Source organism: Amblyomma americanum, chromosome 6 (genome assembly GCF_052857255.1).
Source record: "Amblyomma americanum isolate KBUSLIRL-KWMA chromosome 6, ASM5285725v1, whole genome shotgun sequence".
NCBI classification, from domain to species: Eukaryota; Metazoa; Arthropoda; class Arachnida; order Ixodida; family Ixodidae; genus Amblyomma; species Amblyomma americanum.
The window spans coordinates 8,579,758-8,603,060 of NC_135502.1; the positions used below are offsets into that span (position 1 = coordinate 8,579,758).

General features: G+C 44.3%; 2 protein-coding genes across 8 annotated transcripts in view; both read right to left on the reverse strand.

The window, feature by feature from the left end:
- Nucleotides 1–7,733, reverse strand: part of LOC144136252 (uncharacterized) — a 31,772-nt gene extending 24,039 nt beyond the window's left edge. The window contains exons 1-3 of one of the 7 annotated variants that reach the window (XM_077668448.1): nt 7,628–7,733; nt 4,184–4,277; nt 955–982 (exon numbers count right to left, since the gene is read on the reverse strand). Coding sequence is in view for 2 of the 7 variants with exons in the window: in XM_077668444.1 (XP_077524570.1) it covers nt 1,240–1,408 (169 nt within the window). In the remaining 5 variants the exon portion in view is untranslated. Of the gene's footprint in view, nt 1–954; nt 983–1,085; nt 1,133–1,239; nt 1,515–1,545; nt 1,741–2,527; nt 2,746–4,183; nt 4,278–7,627 lie in introns of those variants that run through there. The other 6 variants (XM_077668447.1, XM_077668446.1, XM_077668445.1 and 3 more) reach the window with 6 other exon arrangements.
- Nucleotides 7,734–17,994: 10,261 nt separating this feature from the next.
- Nucleotides 17,995–23,303, reverse strand: part of LOC144136255 (glycoprotein antigen BM86-like) — a 31,335-nt gene continuing 26,026 nt past the window's right edge. Inside the window, exons 15-18 of the mRNA XM_077668453.1 lie at nt 21,875–21,930; nt 21,026–21,140; nt 18,843–18,882; nt 17,995–18,195 (exon numbers count right to left, since the gene is read on the reverse strand). Of these exons, the coding sequence (XP_077524579.1) occupies nt 18,163–18,195; nt 18,843–18,882; nt 21,026–21,140; nt 21,875–21,930 (244 nt within the window). The 3' untranslated portion in view covers nt 17,995–18,162. The remainder of the gene's footprint in view (nt 18,196–18,842; nt 18,883–21,025; nt 21,141–21,874; nt 21,931–23,303) is intronic.

The window sequence follows — 23,303 nt, forward strand, 5'->3', positions numbered from 1 at the left end:
ATGCGCCTTTCCTTTTCTCAGGATCACCGTAGTTTAAACCTGCCGCTGGTTTTTTTGAGGCGCACAACTTCCTCGATTTGAAGGTGGACGCCACCGCCGGTTCTCGTTGTTTTACAGAGACCTGGCTAGAGCTCATCGACGTTGTGTCGATACCCGGCTTCACGTTTGTTTGCGGATACAAGAGGCAGGGAAACAAAGCTGCTGGAGTTTCCATTTACGTCGGTACCAATGCGCTAAAGGCGGTTGAGGAAGCTGAATTACACTGTGACCAGCTCGAATACAGGGACATGTGTGCCATGCTGCTTCCAAACAATTTGGTTGCAGTGAATGCTTACTTGTCTCCAAATGCAACTGAAGCCCAAGCTTTTCAAACAGTCTTCCATTGCGTTTCAGCGACGAAACAATCATGTTAGTGGGAGACTTCATTCTAGATCCTTCAAAACACCCTCACTTTGTAGAACTGTTGGAAAGCGAGTGTGGATTACTTTTAGCCACCCCATTGATCGAAAAACATGTATAGATCTAGTCTTTTAGAGCAGGTCTGCAGTCAAGGTGTTTCCTGTTTCTCAAATTAATTTACCGTTCCCAAAACAGTTTATTGACTGTTCAAAAGAGCATTGTCAACCGCAGTCGCACATGGAAAAATAACGTAAATATGTGTGGCAATCGGACATTGCAGGCGTGTTATGAGATGTCAATAAACCACGTTCACCAAAACCTCTCAACACATTTCTTCATAGCCGGACAGGACTTCATAGGGCGGAAAAGGGCTATCGCACATATAACGCATTTACAAACAGGGTTAAAACGTGAATACTGTTTTTAGTTGTTTCGTCACGACCGTCTTCTAAACTGGCGCAGGCGACTGACATTGTCTACTGACCCTGAGGGCAAAGTAGATAGTTACCAATGGTTCCCAACGAGAAAAAGAAGAAAAGTTCTCAAATAAGTTACCTGTGTGAAATAAATGGGTGACGACGCGCTGAAATGCGATGAAAAGCAAAGCAGTTGGTTAATGTCAAATTCATTGTTTAGTTCCGCTCACACACTGCTCGGAAATCTTTCAAGACAGGGAGGTCACGTACTTTATCTTAGCTGTCTTCATATAAGGTAACCTTCTCTCTGTTACCACCTGCAGCAATGTAATTGGAAAGTCCTCTCGTTAAGCTATGCGCTGTAAACATTACAACGAAGAGAACAGCAAAAATAACCCATCGTCAGCCATCCTCCAGCACTCACCTCTCGAGCAGCGGTCTCGAAGAAACAGAACTTTAACCGTCCAAGCTGTAGCATTTAAGTGAGAACTCAAAAGCCAACAAAATATTGACAGTCTACAGAAGCGCACTTGAGCACAGAGAGAGCTGAAAGAACCAATCAGAGATTTCTTCGCCGCATGTAGGTGTGGCATCCTTCTTTTTAACTTTCACGGGCAACACACTTGCGCGAAACGCCGGCTTTTGAAAACAGCGCGCTGTCCGCTTCTCGAAGGCGTATTGGGCTGAATGGACTCGGCTACATGTAAAGCGACGCTTTGAGAAAACGCACCGTGCTCGAAACGCAGCCGCGCGCCGATGCAGGCAATGAAGCCGGCACTTTCACTGAGCAACTCACGGTTGTGGCGCTACACTCGTGAGCCTTGGGCGCATACCGCGGCTGCTTGACAAGCCCGCTGCTTCGGCACGCACAAATCGTCCGCCAGAAGCTGGCCACCCCTCTTACGTCCGACATTTTAATGCGTAGATGCGAGAAAAGCTGCGGGATCTCTACTTGGTCTCGCTTGTCTTGTAAGCGCAAAATCTTCCAGCGGATACTACGTTGTCCCGAACCAATCTGTGGCGCCATCTGGTACGACCTGGACGAACGAGAAGCTCAGTTCACTCTGTTGGAGGTGAACATGATTTTAACAGGGGCCACGTCACGCTGTAATATTTACTAAGAATGCGCTCTGACACTAAAATGCAATGTAATAAAAACAAGAAACAATATGAAGCGCAGCGTGCACAAGGAGCATGCCCACTCTTCAGTACTTAGCAGGGCATGTTATCCGTATGCATGGAAAGCGGCCATCCTGTGTTGAGCACATAAATTTAAGGCTGGCTACATTCATTGAGCAATAAAAAAAAGCGCTACGCCGAAAAATCGACGTCTTTTGGCCAACAAGTCAGACTGCGTAATATGGAGAAACTTCGGATATGTTGGCAGTTCTCTCCATTGATCTCCGCAGCCCGCCGCGAGCGATGCCTCTCAGTTACGCTCCCCAGTGGGGATCCCCAACTGTGCGCTTAGAAATGCCCAATCGTGGTGTAAAGCGCTTGCTTTGTGGGTAGTATTTCGATGCCATATTGTGGGCCTGCCATATAGTAGCACTGGTGCGATCCCATATAGAAGCACTGATGCGTTATATTTTTTTTTATTGTGCACACGCTCCTCTTAGACGCCACGCTATCGCTTCTAATAAAATAAAAGCACTAGATGCTCCGTAGGCATCTAGCTTTCATCTGCCGCCAACAGGTTGCTCTGAGCTCACTTTCAGGAAGGACAGCAGGTTGCGAAGGCGAAGGGCCGCAGTTGACCAGCTGGGTCTCCTCGTCGCGTCCGCAGCCTTGGTGTTCTTCACCCGAGGGCAGCAAATCACGGAATCGGCCGCGTCGTGACCTCAGCATGTGTACGAAGCTCGCCATGAATCTCCCGCCTCGTAGCAGACTACAAGGCACGCTGCCGATCGTTTACCGACTAAAGCCCAAAGGTGAGACGGCGTTACGATGAATATAATTTGCACAGGTCGGTAGAGGTCTGCGGGTGTGTTTATTTTGCCGCATACAGGCAGCTCCGAGAAAAGGTTTTAAGCGTCCGCGGCGTCTTTGAGCAGCATCGCTTCACAGGTGGAGTGCGTTCACAGGCGACAAGCATAAAGACCTCCCCGTATACCTGGGGCCTCTGCTGATGAAAGGCTGCCTTCTTTTAGCTAGAAGGTGCGAAATGATTGTACCCTACGCGTGGCGTGTGGGGCTTACCTAGAAAGAACTCCACTCGTTGAAAGAAAGTCACGGAGCCTAGGGAGAGTCAAAACGTACCTTGCTTTCTTCCCGACTTACTCGCACGCTCGGCTGGTTAGAGTCAAAAGCGACCGGTAGGCGGCAAACATTTTGGATCATCCGCTAGTTATTCCTCGGAGCAGTTTTACCGTTAATGTCTCAACCCTCTATCTGTAACAAATTTGTCAGAAGTCCCGCCAAGCTACGAAGAAATCGTGACTTGGATTATGTTGACGTTTCTGGGGATAAATAGTCAGCTCCTGTTTATGGACCGCTCTCAATGGCTGTTTTTGCGATCTTTAACTTCCTGCGGAGACGAAAAGGCTTTCAAGATTTTCCGTCGAGGTTGCTGCTAGCCGTATAACTCTGGAATTCATGGCAGCGTGAGCCAGCCAGTCCTCATTGAACCCTGGCATATGACTGGACAGCCTGTTAACCAGGGATTTTTGAAGGTAGAGACGACCTTAATTCAGTTTTTAGGCTTTTTAGAGAGTGAAAGTTTTATACGAAGCAGAGTGCCTTATGGCCGGATTGTTTTTTTAGACTTGTTTGTAACAATGATTTTACATTTACTTGCAAGCCAAAAGAAACAAAACAAACTTGGAAATGGGCATGCATTGGATTATTTAGTAATCGGTACTGTTTGTTAGCAGTTGAAAGGTGTGTCTGTATGGGGTAATGTAGGTGGCCCTCGATGTGAAGCACACTTGTTTTCAAATGATGAAGGGAAGAAATACTTTCACCAAGTCTAAGATTGAAGGGTAGTAGTCAGAATATATCCTTTCTGACTGTCTAATTGAAAGCAGTGGAAAACGCACTCTAATTAGAATTACTTTAAGAAGGTCGTGTAGCCAGGCTGTGATCAGGACATTTTTGTTCCGTAATCTGCTTTCCACAAGCCTTTTAAATACAAAAAAGCAGCTTTTCTGTAGCCGTCGAAACGTATCACTACTGCACGAAGGTGATATCTGCGTTAAAAAAAACGAGAGTTTGTGCTTCAGGTGGAGAGAGGAGGGTAGAGAAAAAAGCACTCAGAATAAGAATCACCTGATTTACATGTTAAGTAGAAAGACAGCGCGTATTGACAAAGAACACACGCACAGACCGAGCAGAAAAAAGCGCCGGGCACGAGTATGCGGCATACTTACTTATCGAAGTGATTCGAAACTGTTTTTCTCCGTGAAACCGAACGCGTTCGCTGCCTCACTATCTTCCGTACTCGCTGTAGTGTCCGCAGGCCCGCTGTGGGTGTGTCGGTGACCGAAAAAGAAGAAAGGGAACGAAACAAGAAAAAAAAAAGAGGAACAAGAAACGCTCAAAAGGAGCTGCGAGTGTCTTCGACTGCTCGCTCCTTTTTTCTGACGCCAGTGCACACAAAGGCACACACCGTCTTGCTCCTTCGCTGGCTTTGGCGTCATAATTTATGTGAACTTGGGCGAGTTAGCCTAAACATATTTCTACTTAAGTTCTTTGCTCTCCCTTTCCTTCAGCCGCTTCGCATAGCCTCCTGCTTATTCTTTCCCGGCGCGCGCTGCAATATGTCCGCTTATTAGAGCGCTAGCTCACCGGCTAACGAACCCCGCAGCGCCCGACACGCCGAGTGTAGCGCCAGGTTCGCCTTTTGCGACCTTCCCCTCTTTCTCGTTTTGTTCTCCCTGAGCCTCCTTGCGTAGTCGCCGACCGGCTTATGTTTTCGGCACGTTTTAGCTTTTTGTTTAGCCGTTGAGACTCGTTAGGGTGAGAACGACTGAACAGCGCCCGTCTCTTTATTAAATGAGCAAGAGGAGAGACCAGAGTTGCGTGGGTGGCTTAAAAGTATTTAAACAGAGATTGAATATTTCTGAGCAAAAGCAATTGGTTTTACGCGCCGCCACTCTCTACGCATGTTGCCGTACTCATCCTCCAATCATGCACTTGTTCATTTCGCCAGGTGAGATTTGTCCCAGGCGTCCAAAGGGGGTCTCCATTTGGGTAATGATATTGCTGGAAACAAGTTTTCGGTGAGCATGTACACGTTTCAACGATGACTGGTTGTCAACAGTTAGGGGTAGATTCACGGGTCTCTCTTCAATGCATTTGCTGATCTCTCAGCACTAAAAAAAAAAAAAAACAGGCTTTCGTATGCTTTGCCTGTAGAATATTTTCTGCTTCTGTGAACACCCTCCTCCCCCTTTTTTTCCCCCAGCCCGCCCTATAAACCCGCCACTGCCAGGACAGGATTTAATAAGAGTGAGAGAAAAAAACAACGCCACACGTGCCTAAGTTCGGGATAGGAAAAGCACTGAGTTGCCGCCTCACTAAATCGTGCTCTTCTGCTGCTGGGGAACTCTGTCATCGCCTGAAACTTTCCTACAATCTGCTTGTGGTCACAACAACCGAAATGCTCTCTTTAGGTTTTGTAGAGCATAGACAATGCTTTGATTTCACACTTCCCGCTGCGCTTTCACACTTTCGACAAAGGCTGTGTATAGAAACTCTCTGAGGCAGAGACGAATTCGTAGCGGTTACCAGCGGAAGAAGCATAGAGCTAAGCTATATTTCTTGAACAACGGGCTTTATTTCCGAGCTCGTCGTGTTTACTTCTTCTTTTCCAGACTGTCGTTTCGGCACTGTTTGCTACAATGAATCGATACGAAATCACCCAACTTACCTTAGTGCAGAGATTTAAAAATGCACTCGAAGAAAGTTTAATTACAATTAGTTTGCATATCAAAAATTTAATTTATACAAGAAAAAGGTGTGCCAAGTTGTTGAAAGGGGAGCTTCCCAGTTATTTGTATTATTATTTTCAGAGGTACTGGGGCCAAATGTTGAAATAATTATTTCCCAGATTAATTTCTCAGCTTCTTTGCCGTTAGTCATCCCAGCCTTTGAGACTTCAGCCATCGAATCGCATGACTCACTGTAGTTACCACTTCACCGGAGACAGCGGCGGATTGCAGAGTGACAGAAACATTGTGGAAAGAATTGGTGCAAAAATATCCCCTCGTGCTGTTCGCTTCCTGTCTGGTAAGTTCATTTTTGGCAGAAAAAGAATGCAAACAATGCAATTCAATTCGCCTGATTGAAAGAAAAGGAACGTCCAGCTCTCTGCGTGAAAGTTGATACTCTAAATTGCAGTGATATAAGAAGCGAATCAGCTCTTGTCTCTTAGGTGCAGCCCTTGTCTGTAATGAACACTTTTTGTTGGTAACCAACACTAAATTGAGGCAGTACGAGGGTACAAACCCCCGTTTTACAGCGCCAATCCGAGTGAAAGGCCATTGTTCGATATCGTGGTCGTGGTTTGAGCTACGGGTTTTGTGCAAAGAGAAGAAAATGCGCACGGACTTTATTTATCGAGCGTTTGTTCGCGCACGCACCTAAATCGACGGGTTGCTCACAAAGGAACGTTTTGTAGCTAGTGTCTGCGGCCGTTACTTCTTTGCTTGTGGTGCGCTTAAGCCAGTCCTGATATAGAGCTACTCGCTACTGATTGTCTTTTCAATATCAACGATTAGCAGAATTGAGTTGTGGCCCTATTGACGAAGAGAATTCGTTCCGTTGCTCGCAAAGGTGCTGAGTGCAACGTGCATAAATCATTGACACTTGTTCATCATGCCGCCGCCGCGGAGGCTGAGTAGTTAAGCCACTCGGCTGCTGACCTGAAAGACGCGGGTTCGATCCCGGCGGTGGCGGTCGCATTTCGACGAAGGCGAAATTCTAGAGACCAGCGTACTGTGCGATATCAGTGAACGTTAAAGAACTCCGAGCGGTCGAAGTTTCCGGACCCCTTCACTACACCGTCCCTCATAACCTGAGTCGCTTTGGGACTAAACCAAACCTATAAACCAAACTTGTTTGGCATGCTGTCAGATTAGCTGACATGAATGAACACATAGCGAGGGAGAAGAAAGAAAAATTCAGAGAACACTTAAGCTCTGCCCTAAGGGTATGACGTGATAATGTAATGAAGCAATTCCCATATATGCAGTAGGTCATTCTCCACTTCGCATTCATAGTTTCCTGGGAGTCCTCATAGCCCTCCTGGCGCAGTGATGCACTGGTTAAGCGACGCGCCACTGCCCTACGATGGCAGGTGCCCACAGCAGTGTGCCTTGTGCGACCCAGTTTGCTCTTCCCGAGCGATTGTCAATAATGCAACTGGCACCTACCACGATGGGCAGGTTGCCATGACGCCGGAATGCCACGTGTCCTATGTGGCCCATCTGCCTCCTAGGTTGCTCTCTGGGGACCACCTTCCAGGACCGTGCCCGTGATTTTTCGCTCAGAACGCCGACAACGCCGACACCGAACTTTCCGGTGAACGGGGCATTTCACGCTAGTGCATTAAAAAATTAATGGCCATTAAATTTTTGGTAAGATTGATTAATGCTTAGTGTGTTTGGCAAATGCCCCGGGCTTGCTCCAAGTTCTCCGTCCTCGGTGTATCCGAATTCAGCGAAAGCCAGCGCGCGGGGACCGAACATAGCAGGACGACAGGTATACCGTTCTCGAGAGGTTTTTGAGCGTCTTCTCCAGGCGCCTGGCCGCGTGTACTGTTATGCTTTCGGATGGCGCAACGCGGTCGGTCGACAGAGGGTCCCACTCACGCGCTGCATCGTGGCGGCCCCTTCGAAGAGCAGGGCGCGGCGTCGAACCCCGCGGCTCCCTGCTGAGTCGCTGGTCATTAGTAGAGTCCTGGCCTGCGTCGGCGTTTCTTCGCCAAGAGTGCCGGTACTACTTTATGGCTTTGCTTCACGTTTCTTGGCTGTCTCATTCATTTCCGTTCGCAGCCTAGCTGTTGCGTTTCGCGTAGTTCTGTTATAGCTGTTTTCTTTCAGCACGGGCGCGTCGGAGGAGAAAGCACGTGTGCGGCCGTCTTTGGTGTTCGCCGCAGACACATTCCGTCCACAAATACTACTATGTCCTTCCCGGAAAACTTTGCATAAAGAGCTAACGCTCTAAAAGCGCGAAGGAATCCTTACTGCCATTACTATACGACACCCGCAGCGTGGAACACTTGCTCAGGCAGGGCTTGCAACGGCAGTGACTCGACGAAGGCACCGCGTACACGACATTTGCGTCGATAGCTTTGCGAACTGCAACACACAGTGGGTTCGTGCTGCCGGGCATAGTGAAGAGCAATTAGTGTAGCGTAGCAGTTGCTAACACACATCACGGCGCTGTGGCGAGGCGCAGAGCCGTCGCGCCTGCTTTGGCTGGCAAATATTTCTTTATTTTATTTATTTATTTTGACAGAATTAGTCTGTACATTGCAACAACAACGGTCGCCGATAACTTGTAAGGTACTGCCAAGGCCGGCGAGGTAAAAGGCGTTTGGTGCACGCCTGATGAGGCATCGTCTCCGAATAGATCGCACCATTGGACACATTGTCGTCGTTCGTGCGAAGTCAATAATGAACTAGGTTCTTTACGGGCCACTTTTCTTGACGCATTCGATGTGCGACCAGAGAACGCAAACTGGCTCTTATTCAAGAACAAAATTTTAGATCCTACCAGCTGCTTCATACCCACTCGCGTAATATCTTATCATCTGCATGCGCCATGGTATAACGCATATCTTAAACGCTTGTCTAACCGTAAGAAACGTTTCTTCCGATCAGCTAAGCAATCACGCACTGCACATCATTGGTCCCGTTATCGCTCTGAAGCTGACACAATACTGCGGTAAAGAACGCTATAACAAATTACCCCAATAGCAGCACTCTATCGGGTATGTTGCTCAATAAGCCAAGAAAATTTTGGATTTTCATTAACCTCTCTGAAACGTCTAGAATAATACTAATGAATTCACTATATTTGATAGCACTATATCTGATAGTGCCTGTGCAAATGTAATGAATTCTGAGCTTTTTTCAAGTACTGAAACTACGTATTTTCCACAACTGGCTCATAACAACTTCCCCCAATGTATCCTATAGTCGTTAATCCTGACGGTATAGCTAAAATAATTGACAACCTTAGTACATCCTCCACTGCTAGTGTTGATTGCATTACCTCAATATTCCTACAAAGTAACGAACTTTAGTAAGTAACTTTAATTTGCAGGAAGAAATACGGTAAATTCCTGCGGGTGGCGTAAGGATAAAGGCTCGGAAGCTTGACGAGGCCTTAGCTCCCATACACATGTTTATAGCCTGCAGCAGCACAATCACATTTTCTTTAGATGAAACACTTACGCGGTTACAATAGCACAATCATATTTCCGCACTTTCAAATACAACACAAGGAGTACAGCAATTAAACAATACACAGCCGCCGCGGTAACTGAGTGGTTATGGCGCTCGGCTGCCGGCCCGAAAGGCACGGGTTCGATCCCGGCCGCGGCGGTCGAATTTCGATGGAGGCGAAACTCTAGAGGCCCGTGTATTGTGCGATGTCAGTGCATGCTAAAGAACCCCAGGTGGTCGAAATTTCCGGAGCCCTTCACTACGGCGTCTCTCATAGCCTGAGTTGCTTTGGGACGTTAAACCCCTATAAACTAAACCAAACCAATTAAACAATACAATACAGCAATACAATACGAATACACTTTGAACATTTTGTTAAGGAAAGAGGATACAGATAAATCCACACATAACCGAAACTAACACTTGATAGAATCCAAGCCAAGAACTGAAAAGACGTTACTGAAAGTTTCTAATAATACCATCTGGTAGAATTCAGCCTTATCTTATAAACATGATAGCTATGTACAGAGGTTTCTAGTGATACTTGTAGTTTGTTCATGGCTCTAAAAATATATTTGAGGAGAACAAGAATTCTTGATATGTCCGTTTAAAAGCTCTGATTGGCTGGCTGAAGTCAATATCAGATTCGTGTAGGTTAAGTAGTTTCGCTACTTGGTAGTCCATGCCCTGTTTGCCATAGTTATTTCTAAATTTTTTAATCTTTCTTTTAGCCTTTTTAATTTTATATCTCGAGGAAGTATGGTGGATGTAATCCGTATACAACTGTTTTTTGTATATGTGTTGAATTAACCTTAAATTGTATACTTTTACAACTGGAAGGATGTTATAATTGGAAAAAAGACGTTGCGTGGCTGGGATTTTTATTGGGCCTTTGTAGTTTTCTAGGATTCGAAGTACGCGCTTCTGCAGAATTAGTATTCTCTCATAATTACCTTTGGTGGTAGAACCCCACACAAGCATGCCATACAACAATTTGGAATAAAATAACGTGTAATAAATTGATCCTTTCAACCATAAAGGTAAGATATAAGATAATTTGGTTAGGCATCCAACGGAACGCGCGAGTTCCGAAATAAGATGATTGACATGATAACTTCAAGACAAATGTTCGTGAAACCGTACTCCAAAAAACTTATGCGCCTGCACTTTTTCCAAGTAATAGTCTTCGAACATGACCTGAATATCAGTTAAATTTTTGTTGATGGGCCTGAATTCTATGTATTTAGTTTTTTTGTGCATTAAGCCGTAAATTATTTTTTTTTCAGCCATCGCGACAATTCCACCAGATAGGCATTAACCTCCTCTCTTATTTCCTGAACGTTTCCGCCTGTAAAAAATATGCTTGTGTTATCAGCGAATAGTGTGATGTTAGGTGTGTGTTTTAGCTCAGTGATGTCATTAATATATAATACAAATAGAACTGGTCCCAGTATTGAACCTTGTGGGACACCTGCTTTTGTGAGTAATTTTCGGGACTTCACTTTGTTCAAAAAGACGTACTGTTGCCTCAGTGTCAAGAAAATCTGGAAGATATCGAAGCTAATACCCCTAATTCCATATCTGCTCAATTTTCTATGCATGATATTATGATTGACCGAATCAAATGCTTTTCGCAAATCGAGAAATATACCCAACGTGTACAGCCGCCTGTCAAGGTTATCAATAATTTGATTTTTCACATTTATAAGTGCATTTTCTGTTGTTTTATTTTTTGAAAGCAATATTGAGATGGCAAGAGTATGTTACATTTATTAAGGTATCCTATAAGGCAGTTATGAATACACTTTTCATAAATTTTCGAAAATGTGGGCAGGACAGAGATTGGCGATAATTTGAAGTATCATTAATAGGGCCACCTTTATGGACAGGAATTACTTTGGCCACCTTCAATTTCTGGGGAAAGATTCCAGTCAGAAACGAGAAGTTTATTAAGAACGCAAGTATTGGACTAATAGTTGACGAGACTTCTTTTATTGGAGCTACCTTAATATCGTCACATACACTAGCAGCTTCGGCATTTAATCCTTTTATTAACATGTCGATTTCACCCGGGCTGACATCAAAGAGTACGAAAGAATTCGTTTGACTAGTTTCATCACAGGTACAGTGGTCTTCAACCTGGCCTCTTTCAGGTATTGCTGCATTCACAAAGTAGTTGTTTATGGCATCAGCTAGGGGATGCCCCTCTAAAATGATGAATATGACGTTGAATGCTGAAAAGTGCAAATTTGTGCGCATTTATGGTGTTAATAATGATTTTTTTATATATACTCTTAATGGTGTGTTACTTGAACCAGTTAAAGGCATAAGTACCTCGGAATTCATATTACGTCTAACCTTAGCTAGTATGCGCACATTGAGCACATCACTAACAAAGCTAATCGCATGTTCGGATATCTGAGACGTAACTTTCATGCAGCCCCAACTAACATCAAACTTCTACTCTACACCACACTCGTACGTTCATTATTAGAATATGCTTTATCAATCTGGGACCCTGGTGTTAAGAGTTTGATTTACCTACTGGAAATGGTACAACACAGATCCGCGCGCTTTATTCTGTCTGACTTTCAGCGTATATCAAGCGTAACTGCTATGATGACCACCTTGGGCCTAACTTCATTTGCATCACGACACAAAATTGCACGCCTGTGTCTTTTTCACAAAATGTTTCGTCATGAGTCCATTCGCTGCGAGTTACTTCTTCCCCCTTCATATATTTCACGCCTCAAAGATCACATACATAAGTTAGGCATTTCTACATGCAAAACTAAAACCTTCTTGGATTGTTTTATTCCTCGCACGTGATATGACTCGCACGTCATACGACTCATAATGAATAATATATTGTGTTGATCACTTATTCTGTTTTCTATGTTTTGGTAATTCATTGTTCTCTGCCGTTGTTTGCATTCTCAGTGTTATTATGTATTACCCACTGCCCCATGGAATGTTTTGCCCCGAAGGTAAAATAAATAAATAAATAAATAAATAAATAAATAAATAAATAAATAAATAAATAAATAAATAATCTTTACAACATGCATACACCACATAAACAATGTACATTCAGGCTCGATTTGACCAATTCATTATGCAGCGTTTATATCGTAATAACAGACAAAAGAGCAGAGGACTCAGTCCAAGTCAGACAGCCTACATGTGGCAGCCGGATCATTCTCCGCGATTCGCGGATGACATTGGCTTGCTAAGTTACTCTGGAGACGAACTGCAAATCATGATCAATGAGTTACAGGCAGTGCAGTACTGTGGTTATAAAATTAATATGCAGAAAACCAAGACCATGTTCAAGAGTTTTGGAAGGGAACCACAGTTTACAATAGGTAGCGAGGTGCTGGAAGTGGCAAAGGAATACGTCTGCTTAGGGCAGCTAGTGACAGCTGATCCAGATCATGAGAGGGAAGTAACTAGAAAATTAAGAATGGGATGGAGTGCATATGGCAGGTTCTCTCAGACCATGAATGGCAGTTTACCATTTTTCCTCAAGAGAATAGTGTACAACAGCTGTATCTTACCGGTACTCACCTACGGGGCAGAAACATGGAGGCTAACGAAAAGGGTTCAGCTTAAGTTAAGGAAAACACAGCGAGCCATGGAAAGGAAAATGATAGGTGCAACGTTAAGAGACCGGAAGCGGGCCGAGTGGGTGAGAGAACAAACGCGGGTTAATGACATCCTAGTCGAAATCAAGAGGAAGAAATGGGCTTGGGCAGGGCATGCAGTGCGAAGGCAAGATAACAGCTGGTCCTTAAGAGTAACAGACTGGATTCCAAGGGAAGGGAAGCGCAGTAGGGGGTGGCAGGAAGTTAGGTGGGCGGGTGAGTTTAAGAATTTGGCGGGGATAGGGTGACCGCAGCTGGCACAGGAGAAGTTCAGTTGGAGAGACATGGGAGAGGCCTTTCTCCTGCAATGGGCGTAGTCGAGTACTCTCTCGATTGTTTTCAAAATATTCGAAATACAAAGCGATGCATCATAAGTAACAAATAGGCTGATATAAAGTTTTATTTAGCATTGTTTCACTTGCCTTTTATACCTGGTTATTGACTTCGCATTAGAGGACATTTCAACCAATTCTGGAATTATGTTTAATAGTGCGGGTATTTGTTAACCCCTTGACTGCATCCCGTAAGATGGTCTGAGCTGTTTCTTATTATATATTACTGCCCTGAGGTCGTAGACACTGTTCGAAAGTTTTATGTACGGGGAAATACACGTTAATGTAATTTTACTTTGCTGCATATTGGAAGCGCTATCTGCTGCCGAAATATGTTAGTTTTAAAGGGGAGCAGTTTGTTTGATTTGATTCGACTTACGGGGGTCTAACGTCCTAAAGCGATTGAGGCTATGAAGGACACCGTAGGAAAGGGCTCCGGAAATTTCGACCACCTGGGGTTCTTTAGCGTGCACTGACATCGCACAGTACACGGGCCTCTAGAATTTTGCCTCCATAGAAATTCGACCGCCGCGGCGGGGATCGAACCCACGTCTTTCGGGTCAGCAGCCGAGTGCCATAACCACTGAGCCAACGCGGCAGCTTGCGAGTGTTTTGTATTTACAGAAAAGCCTTCTGTATGCTTATGTACAGATAACTCCTCGATAAATTGAATTGCTTTCTTTTGAATGATATGAAGCCGTTCAGTATTACCCTTCGAAGTTGTGCCCCAGACTAATATTCAGTAATGTAGCAGTGATTGAATCATTGTGTAGTACAACTGTCGCTTGAAACACGTGGGCAATATGACACCCAAAGATTTCGATATGTGTGTGCAGAAGCTGCCAGTATGCTGCGTCCAATTGAGGCTCTTATGAAAAGGCACGCCTAGGGGAAATTTGTGCTTGTCCACTTGTGCTAACCTTTTTTCTTTAAATTCGAACTTTGGACCAGAGTGTACTGCCTTGTTTTTGGCTCGAAATATTGCATAGTTTGTTTCATCCCCGTTAAGAACTAACAGAGTTTGAGATAACCAGTTAGATATTTGGCCAAGCTATGTCTTTGCATCAATTAATATGCTCATGATGTCGGAGCCTTGAAAGAAGATATTGTCGTTGTGAGCCTATAAAATAATGTCAGGTGTCCGTGATACAAATGCAATGTCATTGTGTACAAAATAAATATAAGGGGACCCAAGGTTGATTCCTGCGGCTCGCCATATTCTATTAGCTCCGAAGTTGATGTGAAGATGTTTGTTTACAAACTGATGCCTGTTTTGCAAATAACTTTGAAGTCAAGCGCGATTGCGTGAATGTCGTAGCTATGTATGAAGTTTATTCTATATTATGTTTAATTGAATCAAATGCTTTTCTAATATCTAAAAATATGTTACCGTGTAAGGCTTATTTTGCATATAAAGTACTATTGTTTCTTTAATGTCCAGCAAAGCAGTATCCACTGATTTTTTTTTGTTTGAAAACCAAACTGTTGTTTCTATATTATGTCTTCCTTTGATACGAAGCGGTAAGTCTATTGTCTGAAGTGTGACTGATTTAAGGTAGTTTATTTTTTATGCGTATGTGTGTGTAGGGGGGGGGGGGGGAGGGGGTGTGCAGCAGCTCGGGTGTAGCTGAGCGGTTGGAGCTTTTATCCCAGGCTTGGCAATGGTCAGCACAGCACGCCTGAAGAGCCGGATGGCGTTGGCGCGTTGTTTTGCTCCCGTTTGCTACTGCAATCAGCGATAACCACAAGTAGCATGTCGAAAATGGAGAAAAAGAAATCATGATGGTGAAAACATTTTATTTTGAACTAAAATAGGTGATCGGCTTCCCTCTTCCGGGAGTCCATTTGTTCTTGAAGCCGCTCTAGCTTTCTCAGTCAGCTCCTTGCGAACGTTCGGATCTGAGCTGAACAGCATTTATTGCCAACGCTGAATCGTCGGTTCTTTCATCTTTTTTATTTCTGTATTGTTTTCGCACGCCCATACCATCTTACATAGGTCCGCCTCTATGTGCCAGCGTGCGCATTGTGCCTATTAGTCTTCTGAGTAAATTCTGTGAAGTCGTTTTGGGCTTGAGTATAGACGCGATTCAATTGCTGCATTTTAGAGGCTTTAAAAAAATTATACGTCAGACTTCACTTTATAGCCTTCTAACGCTTGGGAGACGCGAAGGACAAGATAATTAAAGTTTTTTTTAAGTAAAGATCGATTTCACAGCTCTTACAGACTATATTGATGTTTTCTCGACGTCACAAAATACATTTAGTGCTCAGAAAATTGGGTTTAGAACTGAACACTTTTTTTCCCTCCACTTGATTCAAGCTCATGACGGTATTACCGAAGTAAAAATGTGATGTTTGTGGAAGCGAATGGAGGAGTAGCTTAACCTCAACAATCTGCATCCAAAAATCTGCCTTGGCGTCACTGTTCCCACCTGCTATGATCTTGTGTACAAGATCGCAGTATTCATAAATTACTTCTTTAGACTACATGGAAAGAGAAATTGGCGGTAGTTAGGAAAATCGCGCACTAATCTTTCGACACAGGGACTATGTGCCGCAGCTATCCCAATTTCGCCAAATTTTGGCTCGCATTGTACGGACAAAAGAGATTTGTGATTTGGCCAACGCCTTGGTGATCGCGTTGTTCAATACCATGACATGTCAGCGGCTTGGAAGTCGCGTCATTATCTACTGTGGCAAGCTGTAACGGCGCGAAGGACACAAGACGAGACGAAAGTAGTCTGGACCGCGCTAGGCTCGTCCACTTTTTTTTCGTCTTGCCTTCTTCGTCCTGCAACAGATAGTATGAATGTACACCAATCTGCGCGATTTTTCGTATTTCGGCCTGTCCCTGTGCTCACGCGAGTAAGTACTGCGACTCGCCTGAGCATGGTAAGCAGCCAGTGTAGGTACTACGCGATTCTTCCTGCGACCGGCTGCAGCCAGCTGTGTGCCTGCCTCAAAGCAGAACAACTTGGCATTGAAGTGTATGGAAGCATTCTAGGTAGCCGTGTCTTGGGTGCCTTAAACGAACAGTTTCGGTTTTTCTAACTTATAGCAGCTCTAATTGTGGTGATAGTGGTCTCTTTGTGATTAAAATGCGGTACCCAATCGTTACAATCCAACTTTTGTGTGTCCTTAGTGTCTCAGCGTCGTGCGTGTAGGGTGTAGCTGCCTCAACTTCTCTGCATTACCATCCTAGCGCTATTGATCTGCTTGTCAGCTTGGCGAGAGGCCACAACGACAGGCAACTTGCCTCGGGGAAGAGCCGTGGTATACCCTCCAAGTTCCGCTCGTAGTAGTTGGGCAGGCAAGAGCAAATGCTGCTGAGGCAGTCATAGCTGGCCGGGCAGCTAGCCGGTACTGGTCGCAGAGGCCATGAAGAAGCGACTTCTGCTTGCACGGCTTGTCGCGCAGCGGGTACCCTTCCGACCAGATGCACTCGTGCCTCAGGTCGTGGCATATTTGAGGGCTGCTCGTGCACTGATCCTGCAGAATAGCACGGCGGTATGCGGCGCACGCTTAGTCAGGCATTCTTAGTTTGCCCGCAACGCCCAGCTTTGAGTGGTTGCGATTTATAGATTGTAAACAGACGAACTCGTCTCCATGACTATAACAGATGCTGATGTTCTCCTGCGTTGTTGTTCGTCAACACGCCTGCATGGTCCTACAGGCGCTGGGTAATGTTCGGTTTTGCGACACATGAGCGGCTGCGGCTATCATGTCTCCAAATACAGGGTTAAAGTCTCGGTACTTTGTGCTAACAGAAAGAACCTTCGTAAAATTTAAAGCTTGTGTAAAACATTGAATTCCTCCAGGAACGCAGACACACGACCAGTTTACAATTCCTAAAGACGTATGTACTCCAACACCGCCGGCTTCTAGAATCCAGCTGGAGCTTAAGCGTTTTGAGTAAAAGTGGTCATCAGAAATACCTAACATATGACAGAAATTTGTTACTAGCTGGCCACAGGATAGATTTTGACGGAACTATTGTTGCTGGAGAACAAGCGCAAGGCTCCTGCTTCAGTCAAAGCACGTTCAGCAGACGCCGGGAAATATTAATTGCTTCCTCGAAACTCTTCTTTCTTCCTGGATACACAGTTTAAATTAAGTGACCTGGCGGTCAACTATATGTGTGTTTAAACGCCAAGCTGCTGCTCGGGTGACAAGAAGTATTCCCGGCTCCTCAACGTGACGTCACGTGGCCCACGTGGACGAGGTTTCCCTCTTCGCGGCTTTCCTCTCATGCACTCCGCTCACGCGGGATGCTGGGGAGGTGAATAACGCGCTTTAAGTTGGTGATTGTGAGAGTATTTTAGTAAAAAAAAAAACTCTCAGAAGTGATCAACGACGAGTCTACTATAGAACCCTAGAAGGACACATCCAGGCCTTGGACGCATCTGTTGCTAGTGCCTTCTATGGACTGTTAAAAGGTACATCCGCCATACCACTACAGGCTTTTATGTAGAAAAGAACTTGTTATAAAGCCCAAACCTTCGTCTACGGACAATGGCCAGCATGTTTAAATACTAGAGAACGGATTCAAGTAATATGCCGTGCAATAGGAAGGTTTTGGAAATGTGTTCAGAAAGATTAGGTGTTTTACATACTTTAAGGCACGTTCTGTTCTAGCACGAAAAAAGAAGAGGTGCAGGTAGCTGCCTAAGTGTCAATATATTTGCCACAATAACTACCATTTTGTTTGAAAGAAAAAAAGAGGAAAAAAGAGCATCAGGAAATCCCCAAACTTATCCTCTGATTTCTCTTTTTGGCAGAAATATCTCCTTAAAAAGACAAAAAACCAATATACGATAAAATCTTTTATTCCAGAAACAACTCGCGTGTTGCTTGGCTGTTTTCTTTTAGTACTTTTTTTTTCGCGCTAGCGAAAGCCACGTCGTTCAGCTTTGGTTTCTTAAATAAAATTGTGGACAGCCACGGCGAACTGCTGCCGATGTCTCAGTTTTGGCGGCAATCAGCACTCCTCGTTCGGAATGCGCTGAAAATCCTAAAAGAAGGAAGACATAGTTGAGTAAGGGCCAGAGAAAAGGTAACGTGTAGTTGAGTTCAACTTTTGTGCAACAGTGAAAGTCCACAAACTTCGATTATTACTGATGATTTAACGGCGGTAATCATGAATGTGTGGAGGTTCTTAATATTCAGAAATATCATGACCGTCCAGTTTTCATTTTCGTCTGCTAGAAGAAATTACTTTTTCCGTTATTATTTTCTCAGTGATGATCTCACACCTGCTATAAGGTGAAAATACTTTACCATCTCTTAGGTTAAAGTTTTTATGGTATCAATTTCGCAACACTATACAACTGTGACTTTATTCTTGAAGCTGTAAGATTCATGAACGCAACAAAAGCTTCAGGTACACTTCAAATTAGAAAGTTTGGAGCCCCGCGTTGTACGAAGACAGCGAGTGACAAAAAGCCGAGATAAAAAAGCTGAGTGCTGCTCAGAGATTGCTGGCACAAACTAGCCGATACGCTATACTCAATCCGCTGAAGTGGTGAAGGCTCGCTTCTGTTGCTGTTATTTCCAAGAAAACTGCCCTAATCACACAATGACAGCTGACACAGACAATTATTTTGCTATTACTGTCATGCAATAGAGATTATTTGTTACGTATGAACCCGATTTTCTCACCTTGCTGCCTGATCTTTTATCCGGGGCAAATGAGGCAGATCTGAAAAGAGGAAAGTAGCGTACCGACTTCATCGATGGGTATCAGGTGAGAATTATAGCAAATAAAGCGTCTTAACCACCGCCACTTGCGACCTTCATTTATATTAGAGTTGCCTTTTTAGATCAGCCGTGATGGCAAGACGTGCAGCCTGTTTAAACTGTCAACTATGAAAAACGTCCTTAGGCTGCCCTTATTTCACCTGACGCAAATTCAACCCAAAACCCACGATGAATGCTCTTCCATTTATTATCCTTGGTGATGAAAAATTTATTGTGTGAGATGGTTTTAAGTTTAGGGCAAATTTGTTTCACAACATTTAATAGAAAGTGATTGATTTTGTTATCGTGTGCACATAATTTGCTCCTGGGTTCGGCTCACAGTAGCGGGTGAAGCTCCCCGTGGTCAGCATGTTGACACTTCCGTGCCGAGCTGTCTTCTCGCTTCCATCCACAGATCGAGCAATTTTCAAGAAAAAAAATGTTTTTAACTGCGTGAGCTCTTTTATGAAGGAGCATATTCCCGCAATGCTACCCTTAAGTCCCGACATGGTGCCGTTGCGGACGATCAATGTCTAGGGCCTTCTGCAAAAGAATTCACAGTTTTCACCTCTGGCTATGCTGAGAGGGGTGATTTGTTGAGACTGATCTCGGATGCGGCGGCTTTGGCTGGCCAGTCAGTGGCCGACATATTTAACCCCCCGTAGACAAAGAAATACAGGACTGCACTTAGGTCTGCTTACGAGCGAAAATGCGAAAGCCTTTCGTTCTCCTCTGTTTCTCCCTCCATTTTTATTTTTATTCATTTGTTCTTTTTTGATAAGTTTTAAATTTGTTAGTGTTACTTTATTTTTATTTTCGGTTGTTTTATTTTGATTTTTTTCATTTTCATTTTTGCATTATTTATTTTATTTTAGTTATCTTTCACACGCTGTCCATGACCATGACAATTCCAGTCATTCGGTTCCATTAATTACTTAATTAAATAAATTACAATTTTCTGCTGTCAATCTAACCACCTCATATTTTTTCCGCACTAAGTATTTTTCCCACTAACACTTTCACACAAGACAACGCTTCGAACGAAAATGTTTAAATCAATAAAGCAATGTAAATGATTAACTAATAACAATTGGTCAGTCTTATCACTGCATATTACACACTCGCTGATGTATTACCCGACACCATTAAACTTTTTCACATTCACTTATATGAGGTGACGTTTTCGTGTCGCCATATTTTTCTGACACTCATGTACAAGTTCAAAAAAAAACAAAGACAAAAAATACTTGGACAACACGCCTTTGTCCTTGTTTTTTGCGCGTGTACATGATTGCAATGCACCAACTCACCCAAAGGTCGGTGCGCTTTTCTGACACATTTTGCTGACACGTTTTGCCGACAGGACATAATAGCCACATAATGCTTTCCCTTCAAAAGCTGGTGCCTAGCAGATGCGTTGGTGAATCACGGAATACATTAACGCGAGAACCTTTGTCCTGTAGGTTGCTGATTACCCGAACCGCGCCGTAAGGGAAGGGATAAAGGAGAGAATGAAAGAAGAAAGGAAGAAAGAGGAGCCATAGTGGAGGGCTCCGGAATAATTTCGACCACCCGGGGATCTTTAACGTGCACTGACAACGCACAGCACACGGGTGCCTTTTTGCGTTTCGCCTTCATTGAAACGCGGCCGCCGCGGTCAGGTTCGAACCCGAGTGCTTTGACTTAGTGGCCGAGCGCCCTAACCACAGAGCCACCGCGGCGGGTTGCTTTAATGCCAACAAACTGTTTCTTGGTAGAGCTATTTTGTAGCCACTGTACCTATAAAATGTTTTGTCGCAACAATTGAGCGCGAGAAAAAAAACGAGCGTTGCAAGACCAGCAATCTTCGATTTTTTTTTTCACAAAGCCAAGCCTGGTGCTTTGTTTTGCAACGATTGCTTATGCAGTTCATTTTTTACCCTTACTTCATTGGCAACGGCAGACTTTGAAGTCAAGACTAAGAGCTAGCAAGCAATGTTAGTTATCTGTTCAGACATGTAAGGTGCTCTGGCCAATCGTAAAGAAGCAAAATGATAAACCGCATAAAATTATTTACAAAATACGGCTCCTTAAATGGCGTTTAATTCAAGACGGCAGGTACTCACCGCTTGCGCTTTATCAGCAAGACGATGACTACAACGGCGGGTATGAGGATGCCAACCACGATAGCCACGCTGGCCCAAACCCGGCCGCTACCTGACCTGGCTGCCGCCACAGGACCTGCAAATGGCAGGCAAGTGTTGAGGCCAACTATACACTTACCAAACATACCTCCATCACCTACACTCATCATACAGAGAAGTGGTTGTGAGCAAATACTGAAATGAAATACATGAATAAGTGCAATATTTCTACAATAAAGTATTAGATCAAAACAGGAGGGACGTGTTGATACATATATCATTTCTACTTGCAAAAATCGCCTTTGCATGGCGAGCCTCCTGTGTTGACTTAATAGTTTGAAATTACTTTCTCTAGGCATCAGGATGGTGGTGTGATAAGCTCTTCTTTCATCGATATTTTAATGTCCATTTTACATGGCTGAGCATTTAGTAACAGTGATACTGCTTATGAAACTGATGTTGCCCGCCTGGAATCAGACCTTGATAATTTCTACCGAAGAATCGTATGGATCTGCAATGTGGATGCAAAATAATGCGAAAAATAATGTGTTGCCGTAATACTGCGCTGTTTACTGAGCGCATTCTGTGCATTGCCAAATAAAGATTAAATGAAAATCACTGCGCTGACACACCGGCGAAATCGGCTTGTACACGAGACTTGCTTTTGAATAAGTATGAAATTTTTTGCCTCGCCTTTTAATCTTAGGTTAAGGTTAGGCTGAACGGCTCACTTTAGAATGAGAATGGGGAATGTACTCATACATGCAGTAACTGCAGACAAACTATTTTCAAATCTGAAATGGCTGCATGAAGCGAGGTTTGAATACTTACCCGATGCTTCGTCATACTGCGGTTGCAATGTAGTCTCCTCCATGGCCGGTCTGCATCTGCGAATAAAGTTAAAAGCTTGTTATTTGAAAGACTGAAAATGTCGACCACCTGGGGTTCTTTAACGTGCACTGTGCCCGTGCGCTGTGCGATGTCAGTGCATGTTAAAGAACCCCAGGTGGTCGAAATTTCTGGAGCCCTTCACTACGGCGTCGCTCATAGCCTGAGTCGCTTTGGGACGTTAAACCCACCTAAACCATAAACCTTCAAATTAATTTTTTTACACAACAGCGAGAAATATAATACATTATTTTATAATTAAGTACCTCAGTTGTCTAATGAATTGCTTTTAGTGTTTTAAAATACAGGGAGACCAGTTATGTGCAGAATATTTCGATGAAATGCTCAGGGCGCAGTTCTTTCTGAATAAAGATGTTAATGTGCGCTTTGTTTCGAGTAAAATGATTAATTTGTCATAATGAGATAATTGAAACTGGATCTACTGCGGAGTGCGTGTTGAAACAGCCAGCAATACGTCATATATCCGTCCCGAAAAAAAACGCTTTTACTCAAATATGTTTATGCTACTTGACTCACTATGCAACAGTGTTAACGATATTTAGCGCTTCGAAGGAAGAACGTGAAGAGCGAAGTATTCGCATTCTCTTGAAGCTTGTGATAAGCATTTATCTATCTTATGACGTTGGTTTGAAAGACTTGCCCTAAAAGGGAATCCTTAAGTATGGATCCTTGATGGGTTGATAAATTGTAAATTCATTTCACTGTTTAAAGTAACTGCCAAGTTCAAGTGAATAAACTGTGCATGCAGGTACTAACGTTACTTTTTTGTTTTGTAGCCTACATGCCGTCCGTTTCTGATGCCGCTTTTAAGCCCGGGATACATGGAGCGTTTTTTGGGCGATTTTCGCCCGACGGCGCGCATTTGACGCCCGGTCTCGAAAAAAACGCCCGCCGCCGCCGATCTGGCCCCGCCAGATATTGACGCGCGGCGTCCGGAGAGACCGGAAGCGGCAGCCGGAGCAAGCCAATAGCAGCGCAGAAAGCCCGCTCTTCCGGATTGGCCGCCTCCGCCGCCGCCAACATGGCCGCCGTGGCCGACGAGCTCTGCTGTGTTTATTGCACGAAGATATTGTTATCGTGAAAATAAACGCTTCACGAGACATGAAATGTCACTTTTTTTTGGAGAACAGGACCGAATCTGGATCGAAATGCCCGCTTTTCCTCCCTCAAGCGAAGGTGCCGAAGAAAACCGCAGCCGATGGTAGCCACGGCTGAGCGGGCATCGAAAGGTACGCGACCGCATGCATTCGAGCGCGCAAAACCTTGTAGATATCTATGCACGCGTGCTGCAATCAGTACAGTGGTGTCTAAATGGACAATTTCGTTATTCTGAATAAGGAGTCATCGTCGC